The 27,037-nt window shown below is 37.2% G+C and overlaps 1 protein-coding gene across 1 annotated transcript; it reads left to right on the top strand.

The window, feature by feature from the left end:
• The first annotated feature begins 914 nt into the window (after nt 1-914).
• LOC126371733 (putative inorganic phosphate cotransporter) lies at nt 915-27,037 on the top strand. The gene is made up of 11 exons (XM_050017070.1): nt 915-1,096; nt 2,588-2,709; nt 10,380-10,559; nt 11,640-11,778; nt 14,342-14,559; nt 18,428-18,577; nt 18,875-19,007; nt 19,880-20,004; nt 21,505-21,624; nt 22,078-22,213; nt 26,926-27,037. The coding sequence occupies exons 1-11, from the start codon at nt 1,063-1,065 to the stop codon at nt 26,961-26,963; spliced, it is 1,395 nt and encodes a 464-aa protein (XP_049873027.1). The 5' UTR covers nt 915-1,062; the 3' UTR covers nt 26,964-27,037.

The raw sequence follows: 27,037 nt of genomic DNA, 5'->3' as shown, positions 1-27,037 counted from the left end.
GCATATCTTTTGTGGTCAATGTAATAAATACATTCCATAGAAAGGGTTCGGCTGACTGAGAAGCAAGCGTTTGAAATTCGCGAACCTTTCAAACAATCTCACGTACGCGAAATTTTTAACCTGGGCTGTAAAATTTTTAGCCTGTGATATCGATATATAGTTGGCTGAATTCCATGATTTTAAGCAAAAAGATACCTACTCACTCTGCGTAGCAGTTTGGATTAGTTTCGCGTTGTGAACCGTTGTTGTCTCTTTATCATTTTGAGATAAATAACAACGGAAAATTCATTGTTGTCATTAAGATTATCTAGGTACCTACATATTAAGATATAACTCAGTTATTATACCTTGTAGGTCAGAACAACGTGGACAATAAATATCATTGTTAATTGCAACGATCGTTATTTTAGCTATTCTATTATATACTTAATTATGACCATAACGTGTCTGACTTTGCAAACTGCAATCTCTGAAATTTTTTGCTAAAATATTTTTTATCTTATTGACAATAGCAAAAGGTGCTAATCTGATTCACCAACAATTTCAGATACGTCAGTTAGCGACAACAGTGACTATAATGTGTTATATTTACTTATATACATACTTTTACTTACTTAGATATGTCCACAGGTCATTTAAGAACTTTAATGAAATCTTTTATAAGTATGATAAGTTATGGACATTTTAGTTTATAAAAAAATACTTATTACAGGTTCTTGCGGCAGTTTTCTCCATAGCAAGTTAAGTATGAAAAAGTGCCTATAATATTTAATTACTATATCAAAAAAAATCTTCAAACACAACGATTACCGGATGCGTTATTGATAGTACTTAATTTGCTAAAAAATCTTTTCAGTTACAATGACAACTCAACGCCTCCATTGTTCTATCTTGACAGCATCTATGTAATGTAATGACTTCTCCGACACTCATCTCTCGACGGTCGATCGAAACAGATCGCGGGTCATGAGAGCATCGACCGTCGAAGAAATCCTATCGACACTAGCGACAATCGAAAACTTTCGACGAATTTGAAAAAATCCCTATAGTTTTACTGAAACCATGGGTGTTATCGAACCAGAAAATTTGAGACCGAGTAAGTATTCTGTATTTTCTATTACTTTTTTAATGACTTTGATTCATCATTTTGGATATCTTTACGAATTTAAATACCTGCCTCAGTTTGTGTCTCCCTCTAATTGTAATCTAAGAATTTTCATGAGTGTAAAAGCGTTTACTAGAAAGGTAGTACCTTGGGCCACATTTTTACTTTCATAAGATAAGATTGTTGTCACACGTGAATCTATATTTAATAAAAAAGAAATGTTCAATAAAACCCTCGCTACAAGTTGTCTTCTGATAATTTAACTCTGCTCATCCCGTTAAGGTACATACGTCTTTTATTTTGTACTGTTGTGTTATGCCATAGATAATAAAAAGGAAAATTTAAGACCTAAATCGACACTAAACTTATTACGATGTAATAAATTTACACCCTGATCTTCCGACCTTTGACCATGATAGTAAGTTATTATGTTTATAAGTCATTATGTCTATGCATCAAGTATCCTACAACCTTTGACTACTCAAAAGTAACCCAGACACCAGAGTTGCTGAGGTTGGTCATAGATTTCACAGCACATACCATAGAAGTAGATCACACGGTAACAAGTCACATTTTTGCCAGAATCTAACATGTAATGGTCAAAAGAAAAAAGGAAGATCAAACAGAAGAATTGCTCGAAAGGTAACATGAGTAAGAAAACGAGGACTTAAAAGAAGTAACGTCAGAACACTCAAAACTTTCTAACTAAAAGCATAAAAATATAAGAAATTCTACGTATATACGGACATCCTCCGCCCCGCACTAATTCGTATTGGTGCCGAGCTAGATTTGCCTCACACCCAGCGCTGGGTACCACTATAGTCTAAATGGCCGTTAGCCTTTAAGGAGTAAGAGAGAGCGTACGGACTAACTTACTCACACTTACGCAATAATAAAGCATACGACAAGATCGATATTTTTGTATAAAGGGTCCAGGGTGTGCCAAAGAAAATATCAGATCAATTACAAGTTAGTGCTTATCCGGATACAGCCAATCAGCTCGCGACACCAAACACTTTAGGACCCCGATACCGGCCCCGCCGGCGTGGTAGACGACTTCCCTCAATCAGCGCTTATCGCTATCGACCCTCTAGGGTCGATTAATTCTTTCAAATATTTTTCCTCTCAGACGACGCCCTGAGCCGAGGTTCGAGCCCAATGGGGTACCCTCAGGCCTGTTGTCTTAAACGTTGTACCGGATGAGAACCTTCAGTGCTCCCCATTTGTCCGGCCAAGTAGTTAATTCCATGTGCGGCAAATCTCCAATAAGTCACGACAAAAAAAAAAGGTTATCCGTATAGTATCCTGCGTTTCCCACATTATATTGACAGATGCAATTTTCACAGAAGCGAGTCAATTTAAACTTCCAAAAAGATAGATAAGTAATAAAAGCTTCTTCTTCATAGACCACACCAGCTCTGGTGTCAGGGTTTGTTATTGAATTAGATATGAAAAGATTAAAATATTCTACGTGTATTTCAGAGGGTCTGGGCGTGCGTCATGGTCAGACGCTGCTCCTCTTCTTCGCGATGCTGCTGGCATTCACCATGCGGGTCAACATGAGCATGGCCATCGTCGATATGACGGATGAGGACAAACCTGGGGTGAGGAGTGCTTTAGTTTGTATTTATAGGTTTTTCAATCTCGTTGTTATGTTTCATTTGAATAATGGTTTTGGTCTTATTTATTCTCTTCGTTCATATTCAAATAATAGTTTTGTAAGTATAAAAAATAATGTAAATTTATTCAGAAATAATAATAATAAAAAACAGTATGTAAATCTACCACAGGATTCGTCAGAAAAACATTCATATTCAAAAAAAAACAAATCAAATAAAAAAAATAAGACACATAACATATAATAACATACATAATAAAATCCGCACAAGCTTCGTCAAAATTTGTAATTACATTTGTTTTGTAAGTATTATTTTCTTGTAGTGGGTCATTATTTTTGTTGTAAAATTGTTTTTTTTTTTCGGATTGGAATTTTCTTCGTCTTTGCAAGTCGATGGTGATTGATACTATATTTTTGCTGACCAATAGTTGGCCACGCCTAAGGCATTGTCAGTGGCTTCGTGAAGTTCTTTGATAGTGCAAGTGTTAGGGCACTTTGGACAGCACAAATGTTGAGCATAGTTTGTTGTGATACTCCACACTTGCACTCATCGAAACCATCAACCAGGTATCCCCACCTGCAGAGATTATCCTTGCAGCGGCCAAACTGTCTCCGGAGCCTATTTAAGGACTTTCATGTCGGTCAAGCTGTCGGATTGGAATTACTAAATCACTATGCTGATTTTAGTGACGGACTTATTTAACTAATATTTCTTCTGTTGAGTATTCTTAATCATTAATATATAATTTTGCCAGACTAAAATATGACAATAAGTACCTCAGAAATGACATAGTTTTGCAAAATATTTGACTTTAGGTTTCTGGTTAGACGTGTTTGTATTGACGGTTTTTGGGCAATCACGGTCGCGTCACCAATAAAATGTTTGCTGTTGTATAAACGCATACACTTCACCTGGCGTCTTGTAAGATTCCTAACCAACAAATCACTAGGAGTCAACTGCATACATTTTGTAGGTTGTACCATACTTAGTTAGATATATAGTTCTAAGAGTTTCAAATCATGAATTCACTGAATACTGTTGTATTATTGTTTACTTTACATATGAATGTGGACCCACAGTGGCGTGCGTAGAAGACATTATAATCGAGAATGATAAGCTTATAACGATGAGAGTGAAGATAAAAAAACAAATATGTTTCCTTATAAAACATACTTGATGTTTTGATACGCAAGAAATGCGCTCAAAGCGATATGATAAGAGGGATAAAGAGGATCTAACATCTTGAGATCAAAGAGTAGCGGTTATGATAAGTCATGGGGATTTTCTGAAGATTTGTGGGAGAGCTCATAACTTAACGTACATCAGCGATACACCCACTAGACTTGAATATGTGACGAAAATACATCTGACTAATAGATCAGGGTTCAGTAGGAACAATTAGTTAATGCCATCTGCGGCAAATCTAAAATAAGTCACGTCAAAAAAAAATCACAAGAATGCGATGTGCGTCATTATACTGCACTCTTATGGTGCTAAAGGACGCCCTCTTGTGCCTATACCATAATTGGCAGGTGAAGAAGCACTGATAGAAGGCCTTAAAGAGTGTGCCCTTCACTTCATTACTACATTTTGCAAATAGGCGCGCAATAAGGAATAATACCACGCCTAAACGATAATAAATTACTAAAAACAAAAATTAAATAAGTACTAAATAATATATATAACAATAAATAGAAAAAAACAAATATTATAAAATAAAATGAAATATTATAAAATAAACTATTACTATTATTTATTTTATTATTATAAAATATTATATTTAATCAATAATACCAGTTGTTTACCCACCTAATAAAGAACGCGTGAGAATGATTTTAAATATGGATTAAAATTGACAATAAATATCTGGTAAATATTGTTGTTTTTTGGAAGAAGACAACAAGGAAAGTGATGGGGACAGGAATGCCCGAAAAAATATTTCAGAGAGAAGCCTTGCTTTGTTTTGCTTCGCGTATTTACATAAATAAGTAGTTAGCTACCTAGTAAACATTAAAGAAAATGTACCTTTTAATAAGCGATATGCATCTCTAAATCATCCATTTATTTCGGTATTTTTCAATAGTCTTAGGTATTACTAAAATATTCTTATACTTAGGTAGGTACCTATTCATTTTAAAAAAAAACTGAAATGGAATTAATGGATTCTCAGTATTAAGCGGTCTTAAACGTCTTAACCGTTAGAATAATTTTAATTATTTTTATAATCTTCTAACTGAGGAAATTAATTAAATTCGATTCCATAGGGGCTCATGATATTAAACTGTTCAGACTTATTATTTATTAGGGGGTAGTCGAAGTTTAAGCGAGGAGCGAGCTGATGGTGAAATATTACATAACAGAGATACGTCTACACGTCCCACCGTGTCCCACTACTAGACAATAGTAAAATAGAAAAAAAACTTTATAGCTCTCATAGGAAATAAAAGGAAAAAATAAAAAAGTTTATTAGTAACCCCTCGACGCATAACGAAATATTTTTTAAACGCGATTTACACGCTCTTCAACGCGAATCTGAGGTGAAGAAATCATATCGGCGTCCAAAGGACGTAATATACGATCCCGATTACTCTAGCCACAGAGACAGCTAATCAGCTCCCGACACCCAACACTTCAGAACAGAACCCTGATACCGAACCCGCCGGTGCGGTCGAGGATTTCCCTCATTCAGTACTAGGGTCGATTAATTCTTTCAAATACTCTTCCTCTCAGTCGACGCCTGAGCCGAGGTTCATAAAGGTCGTCCATAGAACCACAGAAGTCCATAGAACTGTACACTTTCAGTTAATCGCTTTTCCGCTTGTAGGGATACAGTCACAAGTGCTTTTTTTTAATATTAATAAGAGTACTTGCCCATCGAATGAAATTATCGTGTATATTTCTTAGGGAACTTTCCTCACCTTGTATAATCATCGACGTCTTCAAGTTTTTCCCGTAATCTCGTTAGATAAAAAGTGTTATAAAAATTAGTATCGTTTCTTTATCATCCACTTTCTGACCTACCAATAACAGTAATGATGAACTGAAATTTTATTACTCGACAGATAAATCTTATCACAGGCACAAATGTCATTTTAAAAATAAATCGTTTGCAACAAATATATAATTAATAAACAAAACATACTAAGTGCCTGTAGGTACCTAAACTTTAATTTTTTTTTTACAATTTGTTGATAAATGATAACAGAGTTGAAAGTCATTGTTCTAATGTAATGGAATTGTTTTCAAATATAGAACATAGACTCAAATCCGTTCTCTATACATCCGTCTTGCTTTTTTTGTAATTGTTTTGTATTTTTTTTTTATGATTATGTGTGTGGCGTCCTTTTTTATATAAAAAAAACTATTTCTATTCTATTCTATAAGGATCCACAGTAGGACATCATGGCGGCGGCATCACCACAGTCGCGTCACCAACAAAATATATGCAGTTGGTGGTGTGGCTACGTGGTATACCACCATATACCATGGTGGTGTGGCCACGGTCGCACCCCAGTGAAATATGGCCCTTATAGTAGGTGGTCAAATCAACCACAAGATTGTCAAAAGAAATGTATTTTGCTGCCTATAGCTGTTGTTACACTTATTTCGACGATGATTATACAATTAATTATATATTTTTTTTCTTATTCAATGCGTAGTGCCGATTGCAGACTAAGGAATAAGCTAGTCAGTTTACAGTAGCTCGCATTGCCGATGTAGTTTTCCATAGTTTTCAGTCCGCGCAACTTCATATGTGTGAGCTAAACTTGAACTTAATTAACCCTTTCACGGACAGGGACCATGGGTCATTGTTGGTTCATAATAGGTAGTTGAGAGTATGACAACTTGTAATCGGAACGTCATTAGACGTTCTGTCTTTGAAAGTGTTAACTAAGCCTAAGTAAGCAACGGGCATTAAGCTGAGCCCGCATCGTCGCTAGTGTGGACGCTGCCACACTCTTGCAACGCACTGATATAATACGGGGATACGATCCACCACGGGGATACATAAATACATTATGTGGACCCAGCTTAAAGCAGCCGAGCGGCTAAATAACGCCTTGTAATAACAACGCATATATCTATGGTCAGGCAATAAACAAGATTAATTGCATAATCCTTTTGTTAGGCTTCTGCCATTTATCAGCCGGCCGGCGGCCTAGCCGAAAAATAGTGTCCTAGGAAATTGTGGGCTCACGGTGATTTATACGTCCAATTTTTTTATCTAATGACACGTTTTTAAAGTAGCCATGTAAACTAACTCATCATCAATATCAGCCGTACGACGCCCACTAACTTAAATAGCCTATATACGTCCCACTGAGGGACACAGACATCCCCTCAATCAACCGTAGGGGAGTGGATAGATACTACAGCTCCACTGCGGGTTGGTGGAGTGCTAGCAGCCGAGACCAACGGCTTAACGTGCCTTCCGAATCACTCAATCATCCTACTTATTCGGACAATCAGGTGATTCAAGCCTGCAATGCCCTTACCAAAGGACAGTCTCACAGAGTGATTTTCGACAAAATGTCCCCATCGGGAATCGAACCCGGATCTCCAGCCCAATGCTACCACTAGACCACGTTGGTTGTTAGGTATGTGTTAGGCAATTATATATATTTAAATGGTGTGCTCACATGCCCGCTATGTGCGAGGATGTTTTCCAATAAGATTGGCTATATACGCCACACGCGAGCACTTGAACGTCGGAGTTGAAGCAGTCGCCGTTGCCGAAATCGGCTGGATCACATCATCATCATAGTCATGTGACCTGGAAGGTTTTTCGCTTAAAGTACTACGCCTGCGCATGCTTTTTACATCTTATTTAAAACATCATTATTTACAGCTTTCCGCAAGTGACTTTGTCCGCGTAGACGTCGGTTGTCGGTTTGGACACGATTTCTTTTGTCCCCTTGGGGGATGATTTTCTGCAGGTTTTCGTATGTTTTTCCCTAAGTATTAAACGTCTAAATCGATTCATCGTTTAAAGCGTGTATAGATGAATGATAGATAAATGTCACTTTTCACTTTTAAAATATTACTTACAGTGAATTTGATTTTTCTTATAAGTACCTTTCTAAGGGTTTTTATCCAGAATCAGTTGAGGCGATATTTTTTTAGTAGAATTCTTTAGATATATTAAAATTTCGTAATTTATAATTCTGATTATAAAAAGTTACTGACAGCATTTTTACCTAAAAATCTGCATAATAAATGGAAAAGCGAAGTGTTTAAAAATAATTTAAATACATTTTCTATTTAAATAAAGGGGATGGTAATTTTTATGAATCCTCATAAACCGCAGTACTGCAATTAAATTCCTCTAAACCAGCGAACCTTCTAATTCTTCTCTTAGTGGAGTCAATGAGACCCTTCATTCACTTGTAACTTGCCAGAGACAGGTCCGATTTTGATGTTGTTTTTTTTTCTTGTAGGGGTAGTTTTTTATATCATTTAAAATCAGAAACATCTTGAGTGGGGCAAATAATATTTCGATCATATAAAAAATGTATATAAAAAAAGTGAAAAGTAAAAGAAAAAGTACAGTAAGTAGTAAATAGTAGTAGTAGTAAGTAGTGTGTAAAGTGTGTGTGTATGTGTATGCCCGACAAGAGTGTGGCTCTTAAATTGATGATGATGATGAAAAAAATCTGATTTTATATGTTCAAACGAAAAATTAATTTAAAATACTTTTCTGGTTTTGTATAGAGACGGTTTCCGATTAGTCTGCCTAAACAGTTTTTGTAAACGAACAGGCGTTTGTCTGTCTGAGGGTCTCAAAGTTCTTTTTTCTATCAAATTAAAAAATAACTCCTAAGAATCCATTGCTTAGATTCGTCATAGTTTAATTCTCTTAAACTTACTTGAATTAAATTAAACGCAGTAAGAAAATAAGGGCATCAAAACATTTGCCTCCTACATTCTTGCTTCTAAAGGAAATTTCCAGCGGCTCAAAGGAAGTGACACGAGGCAGATAGGACCTATTTAATGTAACTCTTTACTATCTTTGGGTCCTGGAAACTTTCCTAGAGGCGTGTCTCGAGATTAAAATGACGTCCGCTGTGATGTTCGAGCAATAAATCACAGTCCGCTCTATCGCGCGGGCGTGGCCAAGATGGCCGGCCCGCTGCATAAATATTCCCGCCACTATCGAACAAATATATACTACAACTAAACATAGAATGATCTGTTGACCCCACGGATGTTTTAAGTATAGTTTTCATAGGAGATAACTTGCTGTTAGGTTGTGAGGTGGATTACGAACCTCATCAACCCTGGTGTCCGGGTTACTATTGAGCCGCCAATGGTCCCTGACTTGACTCATTTTAGGGGACCGGCGGCTTAACGTATATTCCGAAGGATTTTCTTACTTTCGTGTTAGCCTGTAATGTCATAACCAAACTAGGGATCGCAAAGTGATTTTTGTCAGTCCAATATATAACAGAGACGTCGCCTAACGCAACAATAAAAGATATCAGCAGCAGCTTCTGTGGTCCAGTGGTCGAGCGTTGGGCTCACGACCTGAACGTCCCGGGTTCGAATCCCTGTCGATGTCGAAATCACTTTGTGATACTGTTCTTTATTTGGTAAGGACTTTGCAGGCTTGAATCACCTGATTGTCCAAAAAAATAAGATTATTCCGTGCTTCAGAGGGCACGTTTAGCCGTTAGTCCGTAAAAACACGTCCACCAACCCACATTGGAGCAGCGTGGTAGAGTATACTCCATACGCTTTCCGGTTGATTAAGGGGAGGTCTGTTCCCACCAGTGGGACATATATAGGCTGTTTATAATATGACTTGATAATAACAATTGCGTGAAACCTATCCAATCGTTTGAAGGTCAAGGTTAAATTTTAATGTATTGCTTATTTCAATTATGATGTCTAGACCTACATTGAATTGTTACAGTAACTGAGTTCATTGTGATAGTACATTGTAGTAACATATTCGTACATTCTCAGTATTAAGTCATCTTGTCAGTTTCACAAGATATTTCTTAGTAAGATTCTTACTAAAGACTAATAAAACCTTTTTCTACTTAACAAGTTCGTGAGACATTTATTATATTGACCTCGTTAATCACCTCTCGTGAACTGTACCCTAACAAGTAACCATAAACAACTTTTTTTTAAAGTAAGCTAGACTAAACGAGATAAGAAATACCATAAAAGACTATAATATTTCCTCCATAATCTGGTATCGAATTACTAATAAGTATTAATTTCAAAATTCTTCCATTCCATTCTTCTTTCCTCTTTTTCCTTTCTTTATTTTCTCCCCATTCTTTCTTTCTGTATTTCCTTGTCCTTCCTTTTTTGGTTTATTTTTGTGATTATTATATTATGAGCGATGGGCTGGTCAGCTATCTACCATCAGACGTTTCGTCATATCCATTTAAGACCTCGTATCAAGAGCGGCTGCAAGTTATCTTCTGATTACTTGTGGTTCTGCCCACCCCAATAGGGATTAAGGCCGTAAATTTATGCATGTATGTAATTTGTGCAAATACTTCAGTAAACATTTTTTGTTGTGCACATACTTTGAGACCAGTAGTCTAGAACAAAGCATGTGTTTTCATATATCCCATCTTGCTTGATTACTGTTTGTTTGTGCCCATTAAATAATTAATTATTTTTTTATAATTTTCCAGCATTTCACCTGGAGCCACACCGTGCAGTCGGTCATCCTGTCCTCGTTCTTCTGGGGCTACGTGGTGCTGCAGATTCCGGCTGGTGAGCTCGCCAGCAGGTTCGGCGGCAAGTTCCTGATCACCACCGCCATCGCTGTCAATTCGGTGTTGTCACTGTTTATACCCATCGGGGCTAGTTTGGTAAGTAGAAAATCATCGGTTAAAGCAGCCTTTTGGCAGTATGGCGGGTGTGCTGCCGCCATAGGATGTGTTGTGGACTGTATGTAGAGTGTGTTTGGGATCAGGATCTTGAGTCAAAGCAAAGTCTCGAATTCTAAGCGTGTTTATTCGGCGAAATCGCCCATCTTAAGTACTATTTTTGGTTTCACAACTAGTTAGGTATTACGTGCTATCCACATTTGTCATCCTATTCTAACAGTAGTGACGTCCCGCTCTAATGGTACTTCCTCGCTCCGTCCTTTTCCAGCGGCGCCGTCTCGCTCTAGCACAGCGTCCGCGACAGGATGTTTTCGTGGTACCGAACAGAGCATAGTACCCCGCTAGCCACAAGTTGGTATTAAGACTCAGGATCGACGATTCAACGGTGTCACGTTAGAAGTTGTAATATGCGTCGTGCTGTCCAAACTACGTTAGCGTGTTTCAGGCCTGCTTTATTGAATGATGGCGCCATCTGTGGCATATGGGTGGAACTAGCTGATGAACTAGTTAAGTCCGCCACAACCTCACAGTGAGAATCAAGCACTCTTCCAACTGGGCTATTACAACTCTCTCTCTCTCACACATCTAACAATTTCAAAACATAACATAAACAGCCTATGTACGTCACACTGCTGAGTACAGGTGTCCCTTTAAACAACAACAGGAAAAAAATAAAAAACAACGGGATGAAAAAATATAATTATTTAAAAAATATTTTGAAAGTGCATCTCTCTGAGTGATAAAATAAACCAAACTATTCCATGAACAATCACGCTGATTTCCAACGGCAGTTTTTTTAGCGGCCGCTCTGTGTTTTTCGCAAAAAAAAAGGAATCTAGTGCGCTGTCGACGGGGTATAAATAAAAAATAAGAGGGATTTAGAATAACGCTGAATGCACAATCCTTCTGTTCTGCCCGGGTATTGATGATCACACCTAATTATTTCGATGAAATTGGTGCATTTTGAGAAGGTGTTCCACCAGCATCTTCGTCCAAAAAGTATATTCAATCAAGATTTTATTTTTACGATTAAATATTTTTTTATTTCAATTTGGTCACCAGGGAGGCTGGAAACTGGTGTGCTGCTGCCGAGTTCTGCAGGGTCTGACGCAGGCGTTCGTGTATCCTTCCATGCACCACCTTGTGAGCCAGTGGATACCCCTTGAGGAGAAGGGATTACTCAGCACCATCATATATGCTGGTAAGATAATAAGGCCCAGCAGCTTTCAAAAGTCCAGGACTTTACTCGCATAGTTCCGGGATATGAAGACTAACAAATATTAATAAACAGCCCATACACCACCCAATGCTAACATTGGCCCCAAGAGTATGGAGCATACCACGTTTTTCACCTGCAGGTTGATGAAGATGTTTTGGGCTTGTAGCAAATTTCTTAGCGAAAGGTTTTCAAGCTTATAAGTAATTTTAAGCCAAGTCAGTCAAGGCCAAAATAAAATAAAATAAGGCTTTCTGGCTGGTAAAATGGATTTGAAAGAAACATGTTCAATGTGGATTAGTGATAGGGAACTTATATAAATACACATACAAGAGACCACGCTCATTTTTCGTAAGAGTAGACATCATCATCAGAAACTACAAAATTCCACTTACTACGATCCTGGCAAATCACTTTGGCTTCAGGGCACTTTCAGACAAAACAAATTGGTGAATGTTATCGACAAATTGATATCAATTCCACTACTTAAGAGCTAACTAAGATAAACTTTCCGACTCCAAAGTTGCAAGGTATTAACAAAATTCTCTCCATTTCAGTATAACAATTTTTAAAGTTGTTGTTCTAAAGTTGTAGAAATCTCCTGGTACCTCTCATTGCACGGAATTGCACTGCCAGTTCTAGTTTCAAGTGGCAAGTAATCCTCTCAACGACCAACTTCTATTAACTGTTCAACTCTCTTTGAACAAAGCGTTTGGAGAAGTTGTTGGCACAAAGATAGCCCTGGAAGCTTTTATCAGGTGTATAAGTACGTAAGCCTCTCTGTTACTATGGTGGAAAGTCCTGAACTATACTCCATCCATTGAGATACCTGTGAAAGTATCAAGAGCTGCTAGTTAATATATAACCGGCCCGTTTAGTTGCAATAGGCTGGCTCCTATCACATGGGACTTGAGCGTAGCTGGCGAGGAATAGGTTTACTATATAAACCTCTATGCAAGATGATTGGACACCTAATAAGACACGACGAATTCATTAAAAACATCATAGAAGGAAAGCTAGAAGGAAAGAGTCCTTTTTCATTTTCAAATGCCTTTTCATTTTCAAAGAGAGGAAGGGGAAGACCAAGAAGAGCTTGCATGGAACAAATTAAAGAAAAGGTTAACGTCGTGTCTTATAGGGAAGTCAAGGAATTGGCCTTTGATAAACTGGAATGGAAAATGCTACACCGACAAGAGCGTGGCTCTTAAATTGATGATGATGATATACACTTCTGCATATCCCTTCGGAATACCTAACAGGCGTGATGTTATGTTATGTAATTGGAGGCAACTAGAAACGTGTATTTCTGTAAGAGCACACTGTGCTGGATTTGCCACACTTTACCTGTATACTGTATAGACTATGCCGTCAAGTCATACCTTCTTCTATCGTGTGGGTTGTGTGGATTACCAACCTCATCAACCCTGGTGTCAAGGTTATTATTGAGCTGCCAAAGGCCCCTGGCATAGCTCATGTAACGACTACATACATCAGTAAGTTGTAACCGGGGCCAACGGCTTAACGTGCCTTACGAAGCACGGATCATCTTACTTTTTGGACAATCAGGTGATCATCCTGTAATGTCCTAACCAAACTAGAGCTCACAAAGTGATTTTTGTGATATGTCCACACCGGGATTCGAACCCGGGACCTCCGGATCGTGAGCCCAACGCTCAACCACGTGATAATTATCTACATACATACATGTAGAAATTGAGGTTGGGTATCGCAAATAAAATCCGTTATTATTATTATACAATATTAAAAGTCTAGTTCAGACAACCAGTTTTCTAGGTCGGACGTCTTATGGAACTTTTACGTCAATTGAAAAGCCTTGAATAGACGCTTTCAGCCTTTCATCGTCTATGCAAATGACGCACAGGCTCAGAATAAAGTAGGTATTTTAGAGGTACTTTAAAACCTGAAGTTTAATAATGTAATAGCTAGATATTTTATCAGGTCTAAAAGTTGTCTGTGATTACATAAAAATCATTACAAATATTGTAGCATCCTTTTTTATGTCAACATTCGTGACATTTCAAAAAATATTTTAGGTTAAATTCCTTAGTTTTCTACCTGCCCTGGCCAACGTGGAATGCAAAATTATGGACTTTTTGAACAGTGTAGGGTTAAAGCATCTTACCTATAAACATACTTTTGTGTTATATTGTGAAATTTCATGTTTGATGTGGCTTTTTATCAAAGGGAATCGACAATGGAAATATCTCCTTGCCGGCCAAGTAGTTAATGCTGTATGCGAGTAATCTACAATAAGTCACGTCAAATTTTCACCACTTAACAATGACGATATTTTTTTAATTTTTATCGTTTTAAAACATTTGATTTACCGGATGTGAGCCTTGAGCGCTCCCCATTTGTACGGTCAAGTAGTTAATGCCATCTGCATTTTACAATAAGCCAACTCAAAAAAAAAAAAATTGATGCTCATGCTCAGTATTGGAGCTAGATAGACAGCTGACAAGCTACCGGTAACGCTTGCTGGTCTTATATTAATTTCCTTGCTCATTCTTTTGTTTTAAATCCGCAGGTGGTCAGCTGGGCATAGCTCTACAGCTAATCGCAGCTGGCTTCCTGGCGACGAGTCTGGGCTGGCCCGTCATCTTCTACGTGAACGGCACCCTGGGCCTCATCTGGACAGCAGCCTACCTGTTCTTCGGCTCCGGATGTCCTGAGCAGTCAAAACTGATCTCCGATGAAGAGTTGCAGTACATACAGACGTCTCTTGGAAGAGTTGGGGAGCATAAGGTAAACGGTGTGTTCATAACATTAAAATTTACAATAATAGGCTTGAGAAGTCCTAGTTTAAATACCTAAGGAGGACAGCTCTGACAGAATCCTAAATCATTGTATTATTTAGATATGTTTTGAACTATTATGTTGGCACACCCGGTCATACACACATACATACAAATAAACGGCGTAAACAGAATTGCATTTTGCTTCGATCCTGATATACTTCTCTTGCTTCCTCCACAAATTCAAATTCAAAAATATCTTTATTCAGTAGGTAACATAGTTACACTGTGAATCGTCATTTTTTTCATAACGAACGTCTCATCCGCCTAAAACTACTTCGCATTCAGCAATTGTTTCATATACGCACGCCGGTTCAGAGTAGACCGTACTGTACCATGTTCGTCCTTCTAGGTCGTCCCCTGGACATTAAAAAATAAAAATAAATAAAAATGTTTATTTCTTTATCTTTGTTATTTTTACATTATCAGGTGCACGGAGGCTCCATTTAAGCAACGATTTGCTTGTGATAGGAAACTCCGCTCTTCTATAACTAGATTTACATTATTACTATTTAACTAGGCTACAATAATTAAGTAAAACTAAGTACGTCGTGTCTACAAATCAGGAGGTATCATAAGTGTAAGTACTTAGTTTCAATTTAAGGGGTACAAAGTTTCACATAGAGGCCGTAATAATGCCAAGGTACTAAGCGAGTTTTATTTATACCTACAGTTTGCATTATGCGTGTGTACGTGTGGGTGTGTGTGTGTGTGTGTGTGTGTGTGTGTGTGTGTGTGTGTGTGTGTGTGTGTGTATGTTTGTGTGTGTGTGTGTGTGTGTGTGTGTGTGTGTGTGTGTGTGTGTGGGTGTGTGGGTGTGTGTGTGTGTGTGTGTGTGTGTGTATGTGTGTGTATATGTGTGTGTGTGTGAGATTTTACATTCCATAGTAAAATCGCATTTCATGGGGAGTTACCATTCTATAAGTAGTATACCTATTATTCAGTATGCTATGCTCTTGGGTGAACATTTTTAATATATTATACAGTTGTTAATCTTGATTCAAAGAGATTCAAAAAATTCCTGGAATAGAAGTACTTACCTCACAATCGTTATTGACGAATAACAATAAAGCCTAAAGAGAACAAAATGTTAATTAACTTATAAACAAACATTGAAAAAAATTTAATGATCTTTAAAAGGCTTACTAGAAGAAATTTCTGTTAGAAAAAAGTTGTGCCTTTTGTCTCTCCTCATGTTGTCATATTGTGTTTCTGTGTTATCCTGTGTACATTAAATTATTAAATAAATAAATATAAAAAAATCTGCGCTATATTCCTAAAAATAAAAGCAGATATGTTTTCAACGAGAAAATTCTATTGTATTCTTCTCATTAATGTCCTGCGGAAATATTCTTATGGTTGATGTTAAATATACTCATTGACCCGGGAGTCTAGGAGCTTCATGATTTCGCTTCACCTGCTTACATAACTCACTGATGCTTCACACGTAATAGGCTAGTTTCCAACTAGTCAAATCAGTTACTTTTTACTAAACGTCAAAACACGAAATTCCTATGGAATTTTTATGAAAATAAAAGCGGTCAAGTGCGAGTCGGACTCGCCCATGAAGGGTTCCGTAACAGCAAGTAACATAATAGAAAAGTAAATTACGGCTTACGATTTATGATGTATTAAAAAAAACTACTTACTAGATCTGGTTCAAAACAATTTTTGGTTGGTAGTTTGCATGCTAATCTACATCATATATTTTTTTTTTGTTTTATCCTCCTCTTATTTTAGAAGTTACAGTGTGGGGGGGACACACACATTTTACCACTTTGGAAGTGTCTCTCGCGCAAACTATTCAGTTTAGAAAAAAATGATATTAGAAACCTCAATACCATTTTGGAAGACCTATCCATAGATACCCCACACGTATGGGTTTGATGAAAAAAAAAATTTTGAGTTTCAGTTCTACGTATGGGGACCCCCAAAATTTATTGTTTTTTTTTCTATCATTGCATAAAAACCTTAATGCGGTTCACAGAATACACATATTTATCAAGTTTCAACAGTATATATATTATAGTTTCGGAGAAAAGTGGCTGTGACATACGGACGGACGGACAGACATGACGAATATATAAGGGTTCCGTTTTTTGCCATTAGGCTACGGAACCCTAAAAACACACTGTGACGTCTTAGAAAAACGCGATAAAATGTCGGACTTATTATTACGCTTATCTTGATTAAACTACATGAATAAGTTAAATAGAAAAAAGAAAATGTTTTTCGTTAGTTTTAGATATATCTTTATTTAGTCATCAGAATTTCATATTTGTCTTGTACACGTCCCAATTTGTAAATAATTTACAATATAAGCCAAGAGTGCGTTGTATTTGAGTGTCAAAGGTTCTTTATGTTTTATTTTATTAGAGGTAAAGTAAAAAGTGCGGATTCCTTTCGGTTCCACGCATGATAATTTATTTAAAAAAATAAAAATGTAGAATTATTAATTTCTTTTTAAGCAATAAAAATGTTTGACGACTTCTTTATATTTTATATCGGGCTCGCATTGAAAAGTATTTAATATTCATACTTAGTTAATAATTTTGGTGTGTATTTATTTCTGTTTACGAGTCAAAAACCCGTGACGTATGAACATACGAACGGTTAAGTAAGTAAAATGTTTAGTTTTCATAAGGATACCAAAAATAGTACTTGTGTACGAATCCGTAAACGAGTACCGTATTGTCTTGTTCTGTCACCGAAGTAGTTGGTAATTCGTAATTAATCGTAATACATCATACCTGCCCGTAGATGTCGTTTGCGTACACTGGCCATGCTGTGGGTAGTGTAGCGGCTTATGCCCTTCAGATGCGGAACCCTACAATGAGAACAGTAATAAATGTAATAAAATCATAATATAAGTCTAAATAAAATATGTACAATACGTATTTTCATGTCTGATATTACTCTTAAGAGACAGACAACGCAAGAGGCCCTTTCATATTTCACTCGAATTCCACTTACTCCCTTTTAGAGGGCATCTTTCTATGATACGTGACTGTGAAAGTTTCTTTGTGTTATATATTTTATGTATTATAATATTATGATATTTATCATTTATATCGTTTGTCTATTCTAAGTAGGTACTTACTAGCTTTGTGACATCGTAACGAATACTGAGAGGGATGATTCAGACCATGATTCTGCGTTAATCATCACCAGCCCATTAACGTCCCCACTGCTGGGGCACGGGCCTTCCCTATGGATGGATAGGGAGATCAGGCCTTAAACCACCACGCGGGCCCAGTGCGGATTGGTGGTTATTAACGACTGCTAATGCACCCGGGACCAACGACTTAACGTTCCGAAGCACGGAGGAGCTCGAGATGAAAACTTTTTTTTTCTGTGGTCACCCATCCTATGACCGGCCTTTGCGAAAGTCGCTTAACTTCAACAATCGCAGACCGAGCGCGTTAACCGTTGCGCCACCGAGCTCCTCGAGCTCCTGCCTGCGTTAATATCAAGTGGAATTTTCCGTCGCAAAATTCATGTATTTATTTTAGTTTTTTAAAATTATTTTTGCGACGTTTGAGTTCCATACTTTTGCGACGGAAAATTCTACTTGATATCAACTCCGAATCATGGTCTGAATCATCTCTCAAAGTTTTCGTTACCATGTCACTAACACCCTGTACTGACCATTTTGTGTCAATAATGACGTACAAATCAGTACCATTTTTAACGTGTTTTTTATAGATTTTCCGCAAATGTCTCTCTCACTCACCCGGTACACACACACACACACCCTAACACACCTATTCACGCACAAAGGAAGATTACTGTTATGATGCAATGTGTTGTTGTTACAGAGGTTCCCAACACCCTGGAAGTCGATCGTGACGTCACTCCCCTTCTGGGCGGTGATCGTGGCGCACTGCGGCCAGAACTGGGGCTTCTTCACGCTGATGACCGAGATGCCCACCTACATGGCCAAGGTCCTTGGCATGCACCTCACCAGTGTAAGTTGAACACACACATTGACTTGAACCCTTAATCGCTGATCTTCTTCATGATCAACAACTTCATCAACCCTGGTGTCAGGATTACTGCACAAGATACACTCATTGGTGCAAGTCCGCTACCAGGATTCGAATCGGTGTTCCCTGTTTGAGAAGCCACCCGGTGTACTGCTGGACGACAAAAAAAAATATTATGGTAATCGCTAATGCCACCTTATTACAAGACCTATTTGTATTGCAATAAGACAATAAATGGCAGGTGTACCCGGTTTCTTCAAAAATGGCGTACTATTCCAGAATGGAGTATTATCCTCGCTGCCATACTTGGCAATGTACGTGCTGAGCTTCCCGATGGGGGCAATGACCGACCTCATCATCAAGAAGAACTGGCTCAGCGTCACCGCCACCAGGAAACTTTTCAATACTATTGGTAAGTTCCATTCGAAAACTAATTCTAGGGCGAGTGTTAACCCTTTTTCCGCACAGAGACCATGGTTCATAATAGGTAGTATGACACCTTGGAATCCGAACGTCCGTAGACGTTCTGTCCTTGAAAGTTTTAATAAAAGATATAATAATAGCAAATTATGATAAAATGATGAAGTGAAAGGGATAATAATGTCAAAATCGTAGCTACTCAATCGGAAGTCTTCATGACCCGATTCTGACCCCGTCGGAGTAATTGATGACTTCCCTCAATCACTTATTTTCGCCGAGTGACCGGCCATTCTGACGTCAGGACTGCATTGAGTGGGCAACAATTATTAAACACTATTTTAACTTAAAATACGCCGACGGAATACGAATGACCAGCCTTTCTGACGGTTACTTCAGCGCTTATCACTATCGGCTCACTAGAGTCGATTAATTATTTTAATAATCTTTTCAAACGGCGCCCTGAGCCGAGGTTCACTTCCAACTGGGCACCGTCAGACCTGTTGTCTTAAATTTTGTACTGAGTAAGAGCCTTCAGCGCTCCCCAAGTAGTTAATGCCATATGCGCCAATCTACAATAAGTCACGTCATTAAAAGAACAATGGGAAGTAGGAGAGATCTAACGCAAAAGACGTCAAGGTAAATTGTTTACGAGTATAAGTGACTCCAGCGCAGGCTGAAAAAAAAGGAAATTTGCTGGTTTTCAAATGTCATATTATTATGAATGAAAGATGAATCGTACGTAGTTGTCTTCTTGAGCCTGGAAAGGCCTAGGTTTCCAGACACAACACTTGAACAATGGGGTTTTGATTTTAAAAGGACATCCGGTTTTACGAGTTTAAAGTGTTAAAAATACTTTGTTTCCAGGACTCTGGGGCCCAGCGATAGCCCTGATCGGTCTATCGTACACTCCTGCTGGTAATATGGTGCTGGCGGTGGCAATGTTAACCATCACCGTCGGCATTAATGCTGGCCAGTACACCGGGTACATGGTGAGAGATATTCTATTTAATATTCATATAATAAAAGCAAGACCGGTTTATGCCCAGTCCCGTACAGTGTTATTACAAAATTAATACTAAATAAAAGTAGTTTATCTTTTAAAATTCTTCCGTGTCAAGAAAGAAGTCCTATGGCTGCGAAAGCGTCGCTACCTGTTCTGAGCTCGCTACTGTCGCAGATTCTGTATATCTGCATAATCGATTTGCTGAAATCTGTCGACTTATTTCGTGGCGTGAAACATTTTGTAATAACACTTGTAAAAGTTAAGCGGATAAGCGAACCCAATAAAAAATCTATAATAAAATGGAGATTAGTGCAGAATAGAAGTAAGTACCTACAATTGTTTTGAAAGCACTACATAATATGTTACTACTTATATTAAAAAGAGATGTGTGAAATAATTTGAATGTAAAATTTCGATATTTTAACACGTTTATTGTTAAAAACTGAAATTGGAAGTTCAGTTAATCAACACTTTTGAATTAACAATAATTTTATAATTGTAATTTGTTTGCGAAAATCCATTTAATGTAAATTGTGCAGGCAATTAGTGGTCCGCTACCAAAGTTGGAAGTGCCGATGTCCTTTTTTCTACTTGTATCTTTTTTTTAAGTATGTTACAATAGTAAATACAAGTTCAGTATACACAATAAAAGCAAAAAAGACATCAGCCAGAGTCATCCCACTGCAAATGTTACCACGAATTAAGTTTTAATTTGCCACGTTTGTTAATTAGCCACATTCTGGAAAATTACGCCTCTAAAGTTTCCTACAACGTACGTTGCATCGTGTAATGGAATTACAGTTGAGAACTTCATGCAATTTATCTAAAAATGGCTTCAGCTAGGAAACATCAAAAGTTTTTGTACGCCGCAAATTAAATTTACGAAATGCAAAAATAAGTTATAATAACGTAATATCTCTTAATGTTTATACATTATTTACCATATTGGGGATTTCATAATTCTTCTTGAACGGATGTTATGACGAGAATTTTCCTGTTTCATCACTATACTTTTTTCCTATTTCCTTTGAAAGATATCGTCACGTAAAGATTCCTCACATCTCTGAAATGAATATTTTACTTAGAAAAAATAATTGTCAAAAAGAATAATGAAAAATGATACTAATTATTTTATTTCTTTAAGAATTAAATTCGTCTTAAATAACGTAAGACATATTTATAATGACGCCACAGATCGAATGCCTACGCATGATCAAAGGCATAAGTTTCATTTCTATCACAATCAAAATCGAAGGAAAATTACTCCTGGCATTTTTTTTTCCAATCACAGAATATGATTTCTGTCTACCATGTATGATAGGAACTTACACGAACACTCTGATCTCATTCTGGAGCCGGTAGTGTAACTGTGGTGGTGTAAATACACACAAGAACTTTGTCAAGAGCTGCGGGGTCAAAGGCAATCCGAATCAGAATTTTTTTCCCTTTGTGACGTTTCCAATGTTAAAGTAAATGCTGATTTCAGTTGGTTCACATCGACTTGGCTCCCAACTTCAGTGCTTGTTTGATGGGCGTCACCAACTGTTTGGCCAACATCGTCTCCATCATCGCTCCTTTGGTCTGCGGGATTATAGTCACTGATGAGGTGAGTGGGGTCTACAGTAGTTCTAGTTATACTATTAGCGGTATATCATTTTCTTGGTATTTATTTTTCAACCAAGATTGTTGCTACACGAGCCACTCTGTTTTTCTGTCATCCTGGTATACGAACCACGCTAGAACGCAAATAGTAGGTAGGCAACAAGACCAAATTGCGAGAAGACTTTGAATGATCTGTACCTCTTTGCAGTCCCATTTACTTTGGGTTTCCTCGTTATTTCTTTATTGAACGAAAGGTAAAATGCTGTTAAGTGAAAATAAATACTGATAATAACCTGCTTTTCTGACAACTGGAAGATTGCTAGTAAGCTCTAAAAACTTCTTTATCGTTAACCCTTAGAGCTGGCTTTTCACCAGCCCCACATGACAAGACAAACAACAGCCTTTGGAATGCGGAATCGAATGCAATGTAACTCTTGATGTTCTTTGATAATTACAGAAAGACCCAGCGGAGTGGCGGAAGGTGTTCTTCGTGGCGTCAGGGATATATTTCTTCTGCAACCTATTCTTCATATTGTTCAGTACTTCAGAGAGACAACCCTGGAACGAACCGAAGAAACACGATGACGACGTCGGTACGTTGAGGAGATGCTTGGTGGAAGCTAGATATTATGATACTTTTTGAAAGTGCATGTTCACTTTCAGGCACTCACTTTATTACAGTAAGATACATGGAATCGGTCGGGATTAAGTTTAAGAAAGAAGAATAAGAATAAGAATAAAATAAATTTATTGCCAGTAACAATTTACATTTGCTATATAAACTAAGTACTTAATAATAAACTAAGAACAAGAATCTTTTTATTATGAAACTGTAAAGTACAAGGTAGAGGGAACTCGTTCACTATGTGAGATAGGATTTGATCCAGGTGACTTCATAGTATGGCGACTCCTTTAAGCCCCATTTATGTAGGTGATGGTTCGACATCCCGTGGCGTGGCCGCGGTGGTAACTTCCGGTTCCCAGGTGGCATAGCCGAGCTGCATTGTGTGACGAATGCGGCAGAGACTTTGTTTGGTAAAGACATTGCCGCCTTTAATCACCTGATTGTCAATAATAACAAAGTAATATGACTTAGGGCTCCGGAGGGCACGCTGTTGTGTAAGCTGTTGGTCTCGGCTGTTAGACGTAAAACAGCCTCACCAAGCCACAAAGCAGCGTGGTGGACTATGCTCCATACCCCCTCCTTTTGATTGAGGGGATGCCTGTGCCCAGCAGTGGGACGTATATAGCTGTTTACGTTATATATCTATTCTGATACAAAATGGAACACGAATTTAATCATACAGAATATAATATCATAATTGACACTTTAGTCTAATTGAGCAATGAATATTTAATTTAATAAGCATATTATTCATATATAAACCTAACTAATTGATAGCGAATAATACATACTATATATATGCATATTTTGATTCTTGTAAACAATAAATTACAGAAAAAACACTAATAATAATAACCGCGTAAACTTAAAACAATGAATAAATTACAGATATTTAAATTTCCTTTTTTGTGGATTCTGATTGGATATGCAATACTTACGAATAGAGATTAGAGACTTAGATACTCATAGTATTTTTTTTTTGTCTTTAATTTACTTAAGATATTTTTAATGAGTTAAGTTAATACGGTTTGGAATAAATAATACTCGAAACCCGAAGTAAAGTCAAAAAAAAATCTTTAAAGGTAGGTAAAGAATATTATAAATACGGTCTCGCCTGGAATGTTGTCACAGAAATGTAGAGAATTTTAACCAAAGGATCGCTTTATTCTTGCTAAATATTTGGGCATCATTTTATGTCGACACTACTTTAGCAAGGTTACAACCCTTTATAAACAGGACCATATTATTATTATGAAAGGGTTCCTAACTAGTTTTACCCCCGACTTCTTCCACGTGGACTTTGGTTTTCTCGAATAATTTATTTTTTCTGACGCTGTTGGAATCTTGTAAAGGGTATACAAAACGCGATAATGGATACTATTTTATTGATACAGGGTGTAAGTGACGTCGTAACGAATACTGAGGGGAATGATTCAGACCATGATTCTGAGTTAATATCAAGTGGAATTTTCCGTCGCAAAATTAATAATATTTTTTAGTTTTTTTTTTCATTAGAATAATAACATACTTTTGCGACGGAAAATTCCACTTGATATCGACTCAGAATCATGGTCTGAATCATCAAAGATTTCGTTACGATGGCACTAACAGCCTGTAATATACATAAACAGCCTAAATACATCCCACTGCTTGAAAAAGGCCTCCCCTCAGAGGCATGGAGCATACTCCACCACGCTGCTCCACTGCGGGTTGGTGGAGCTGTTTTAGAGTTATAGTAACCGGGACCAACGGCTTAACGTGCTCGAATCTGAATTATCTTTTTTTTTGGTCAATCAGGTGATTCAGCTTACTTGTTCATATTCAACAAAGAACAGTCTTACAAAGTGATTTGGACAATGTCCCCGTCGGGAATCGAACCCGGACCTCCAGACTTCTAACGATTTTACCACAGAAGCTATTTCGTGTATCTATTTTATTTTTCTTCTATATACGTAGACGTGGTTTTGCCCATCTCATTAAATATTGACAACGTGTATTTTTTATTCTATGGTACCTATTTGATGGTAATAAATTAAGGACTTTCCAAGTTACGTTCTCCAATAATAATATACATGGCGCTGTCTAGATTTAACGTACACACATACATAAACTGCCTATATACGTCCCACTGCTGGGCACAGGCCTCCCCTCAATCAACCGGAGGGGGTATGGAGCATACTCCACCACGCTGCTCCAATGCGGGTTGGTGGAGGTGTTTTTTACGGCTACTAGCCGGGACCAACGGCTTAACGTGCCCTCCGAAGCACGGAATCATCTTACTTTTTCGGACAATCAGGTGATTCAAGCCTGAAAAGTCCTTACCAAACAAAGGACGGTCTCACAAAGTGATTTCGACAATGTCCCCATCGGGAATCGAACCCGGACCTCCAGATCGTGACCCTAACGCTCTAACCACTAGACCACGGACGCTGTTAAACCGAAATCGTTAGAAGTCTGGAGGGTGTTAAAGATTTTTTCTACTCCTCTACTTTAATCTGGCATTTAAATAACCAAAAAGTCTAATATAAGTACATACATAATTAAACTCTTTGAAAAAGTGTACGCTCTATGGCCTATAAAAGCATTGTTTACAAAGTGTAACTGTACTATAATGTCGCCAAAAAAGCATTGTTGTTGTTTTTTTTTTTGACCTGGAAACTGGCACCTTTACTTTGTTTGGTGCCATAGATATACTATAAAAAAAAAGTATACATTTGCCGCCATTTTCCCGCGCGTTGGAAAATAAATTGGAAAATTTTTGTGTTTCGTTTCAAAACACTACATACATACATAAACTCACGCCCGTAATCCCAAATGGGGTGGGCAGAGCCACAAGTAATCAAAGACAACTTGCAGCCACTGTTGTTCAAAACACTAAAAAGTATAAAATAAAAAGGAAAAATGACGTCTTCGTAGAAAAAGTATTGTATGCAACGTTGTATAACTAGGTCAAAAAATGCTCGTGGCGTCTCTTATTGCGATGTTCGCCAAGGCTCACATCGCAACTCACGCCACTCGCATTTTTTGACCCTTCTTATACAACTGTTGCATAAAATACTATAACGTAATAATTATCTATTTTCTCATTACTCGGGTACATAATTATTCAAACATAATTATAATGTAATGACGGAAAAAAATAATAAAATATAAATAAAAGTTGCTTGATATTTGAATCAGTAAGTATAGAATTATGTTGCATCTTCCACAACAGTGCCTGGGTGTAATTAAAAGGGTTATCATTTATACCAAAACACAAAGAGAAGCTGAATAACTATGAAATTAGAAGGTTAAGCGAAGGAAAATATTTACAGCGCCATTTGTATTTTTTTGGGGAACCTAGTGCTAGAATAGTCCCACATTCACATGAAGTTTTTACTGAGTACTTAACTCCTGTTGTATATTTATTTGTTTTTTTTTTTCAATAAATTTCGTGTACATAACGAAGTCTTACTTTCACCCGAATATCAAAGGAAATATTTGTTATTCTGTGAAGATTAAAGCGATAAGCTTGTTTAATATAATCGGGTCAATGATTCCTGCTTAATTTAACAAATGATTCCTGCTCGAGCGTGTTATTGAAAGGTACATTTCAATTTGTTTAGTCGAATAAAATATTAATATTAAAGTAGTCTGCTTTTTTAACAGCCTCCGTGGTCTAATGGTTGGAGCGTTAGGCTCACGATCTGGAGGTCCGGGTTCGATTCCCGATGGGGACATTGTCGAAATCACTTTGTGAGACTGTCCTTTGTTTGGTAAGGACTTTTCAGGCTTGAATCACCTGATTGTCCGAAAAAAGTAAGATGATTCCGTGCTTCGGAGGGCACGTTAAGCCGTTGGTCCCGGCTATTAGCCGTAAAAACACCTCCACCAATCCGCATTGGAGCAGCGTGGTGGAGTATGCTCCATACCCCCTCCGGTTGATTGAGGGGAGGCCTGTGCCCAGCAGTGGGACGTATATAGGCTGTTGATGATGATGATATATTATTGTTATACAATCCACATGAGAATAAACATTTATAATATTAAAAGTTGAAGACTTGAAGGTGTTAAAGACTGATTTTAATTTAAAAATAAAGATAAAGCTATGTAGCTTATCTTCAACTCTTCATCTTTTAATATTATAAATGTTTATTCTCATGTGGATTGTATAACAATAATATATACTTACGACTATATTCTCAATGTAGATCTTTCCAGGCTACGTTCCACAAAAAAAATATAGATGGCGCTGTACATATTTTCCTTCGTTTTACCGTCAAATTTCATGGATAACAGACATATTTTATGCATCTTTTATCTTTGTTTTTGGGTATAAATAATGTCCCTTTTTATTACACCCAGGCACAAATACATCTTCCACTCATTATCATTATCATTATTCTGATCAAAATAAAGAGAAGCAATGTCAATCAATTTATTTTATATGTTTTATCTAATTTTATTTATTTTTATTTAATTTTATTTTATTTATAATTTTAATTTATTTGAATGATTTATTATGTAAATTATGGATCATAATAATCTGAAATAAAGCAATTCTAATTTTAATTTTAAATGTAACGTAGCAACATAATTCTATACATAATATGAGTCAAATATCAAGCAACAATATTTTTGTTCCTGAATATTAGACTACTGAATACTGCTACATTTAACTTATGTTTGTTCTCATTTCAGAAATGAAGACTCCAGAAAAATCTGAGGTGAAGTATTGACCCCGACTTACAGAATTTATTTATTTATCGTACCTGAATTTAAGTTAACTACTCATTAAAATAAATGAATTATT

Source organism: Pectinophora gossypiella, chromosome 13 (genome assembly GCF_024362695.1).
Source record: "Pectinophora gossypiella chromosome 13, ilPecGoss1.1, whole genome shotgun sequence".
In the NCBI taxonomy this organism is placed as follows: Eukaryota; Metazoa; Arthropoda; class Insecta; order Lepidoptera; family Gelechiidae; genus Pectinophora; species Pectinophora gossypiella.
Note: the sequence above shows the minus strand (reverse complement) of the source record. Positions and strands in the feature narration are given on the sequence as shown.

Coding starts and splice junctions, on each gene's coding strand:
- LOC126371733 (XM_050017070.1), top strand. CDS start 1,063: ATGGGTGTTATCGAACCAGAAAATTTGAGACCGA. Junction 1,097..2,587: donor ACCAGAAAATTTGAGACCGA/GTAAGTATTCTG, acceptor CGTGTATTTCAG/AGGGTCTGGGCGTGCGTCAT. Junction 21,625..22,077: donor GGATTATAGTCACTGATGAG/GTGAGTGGGGTC, acceptor TGATAATTACAG/AAAGACCCAGCGGAGTGGCG.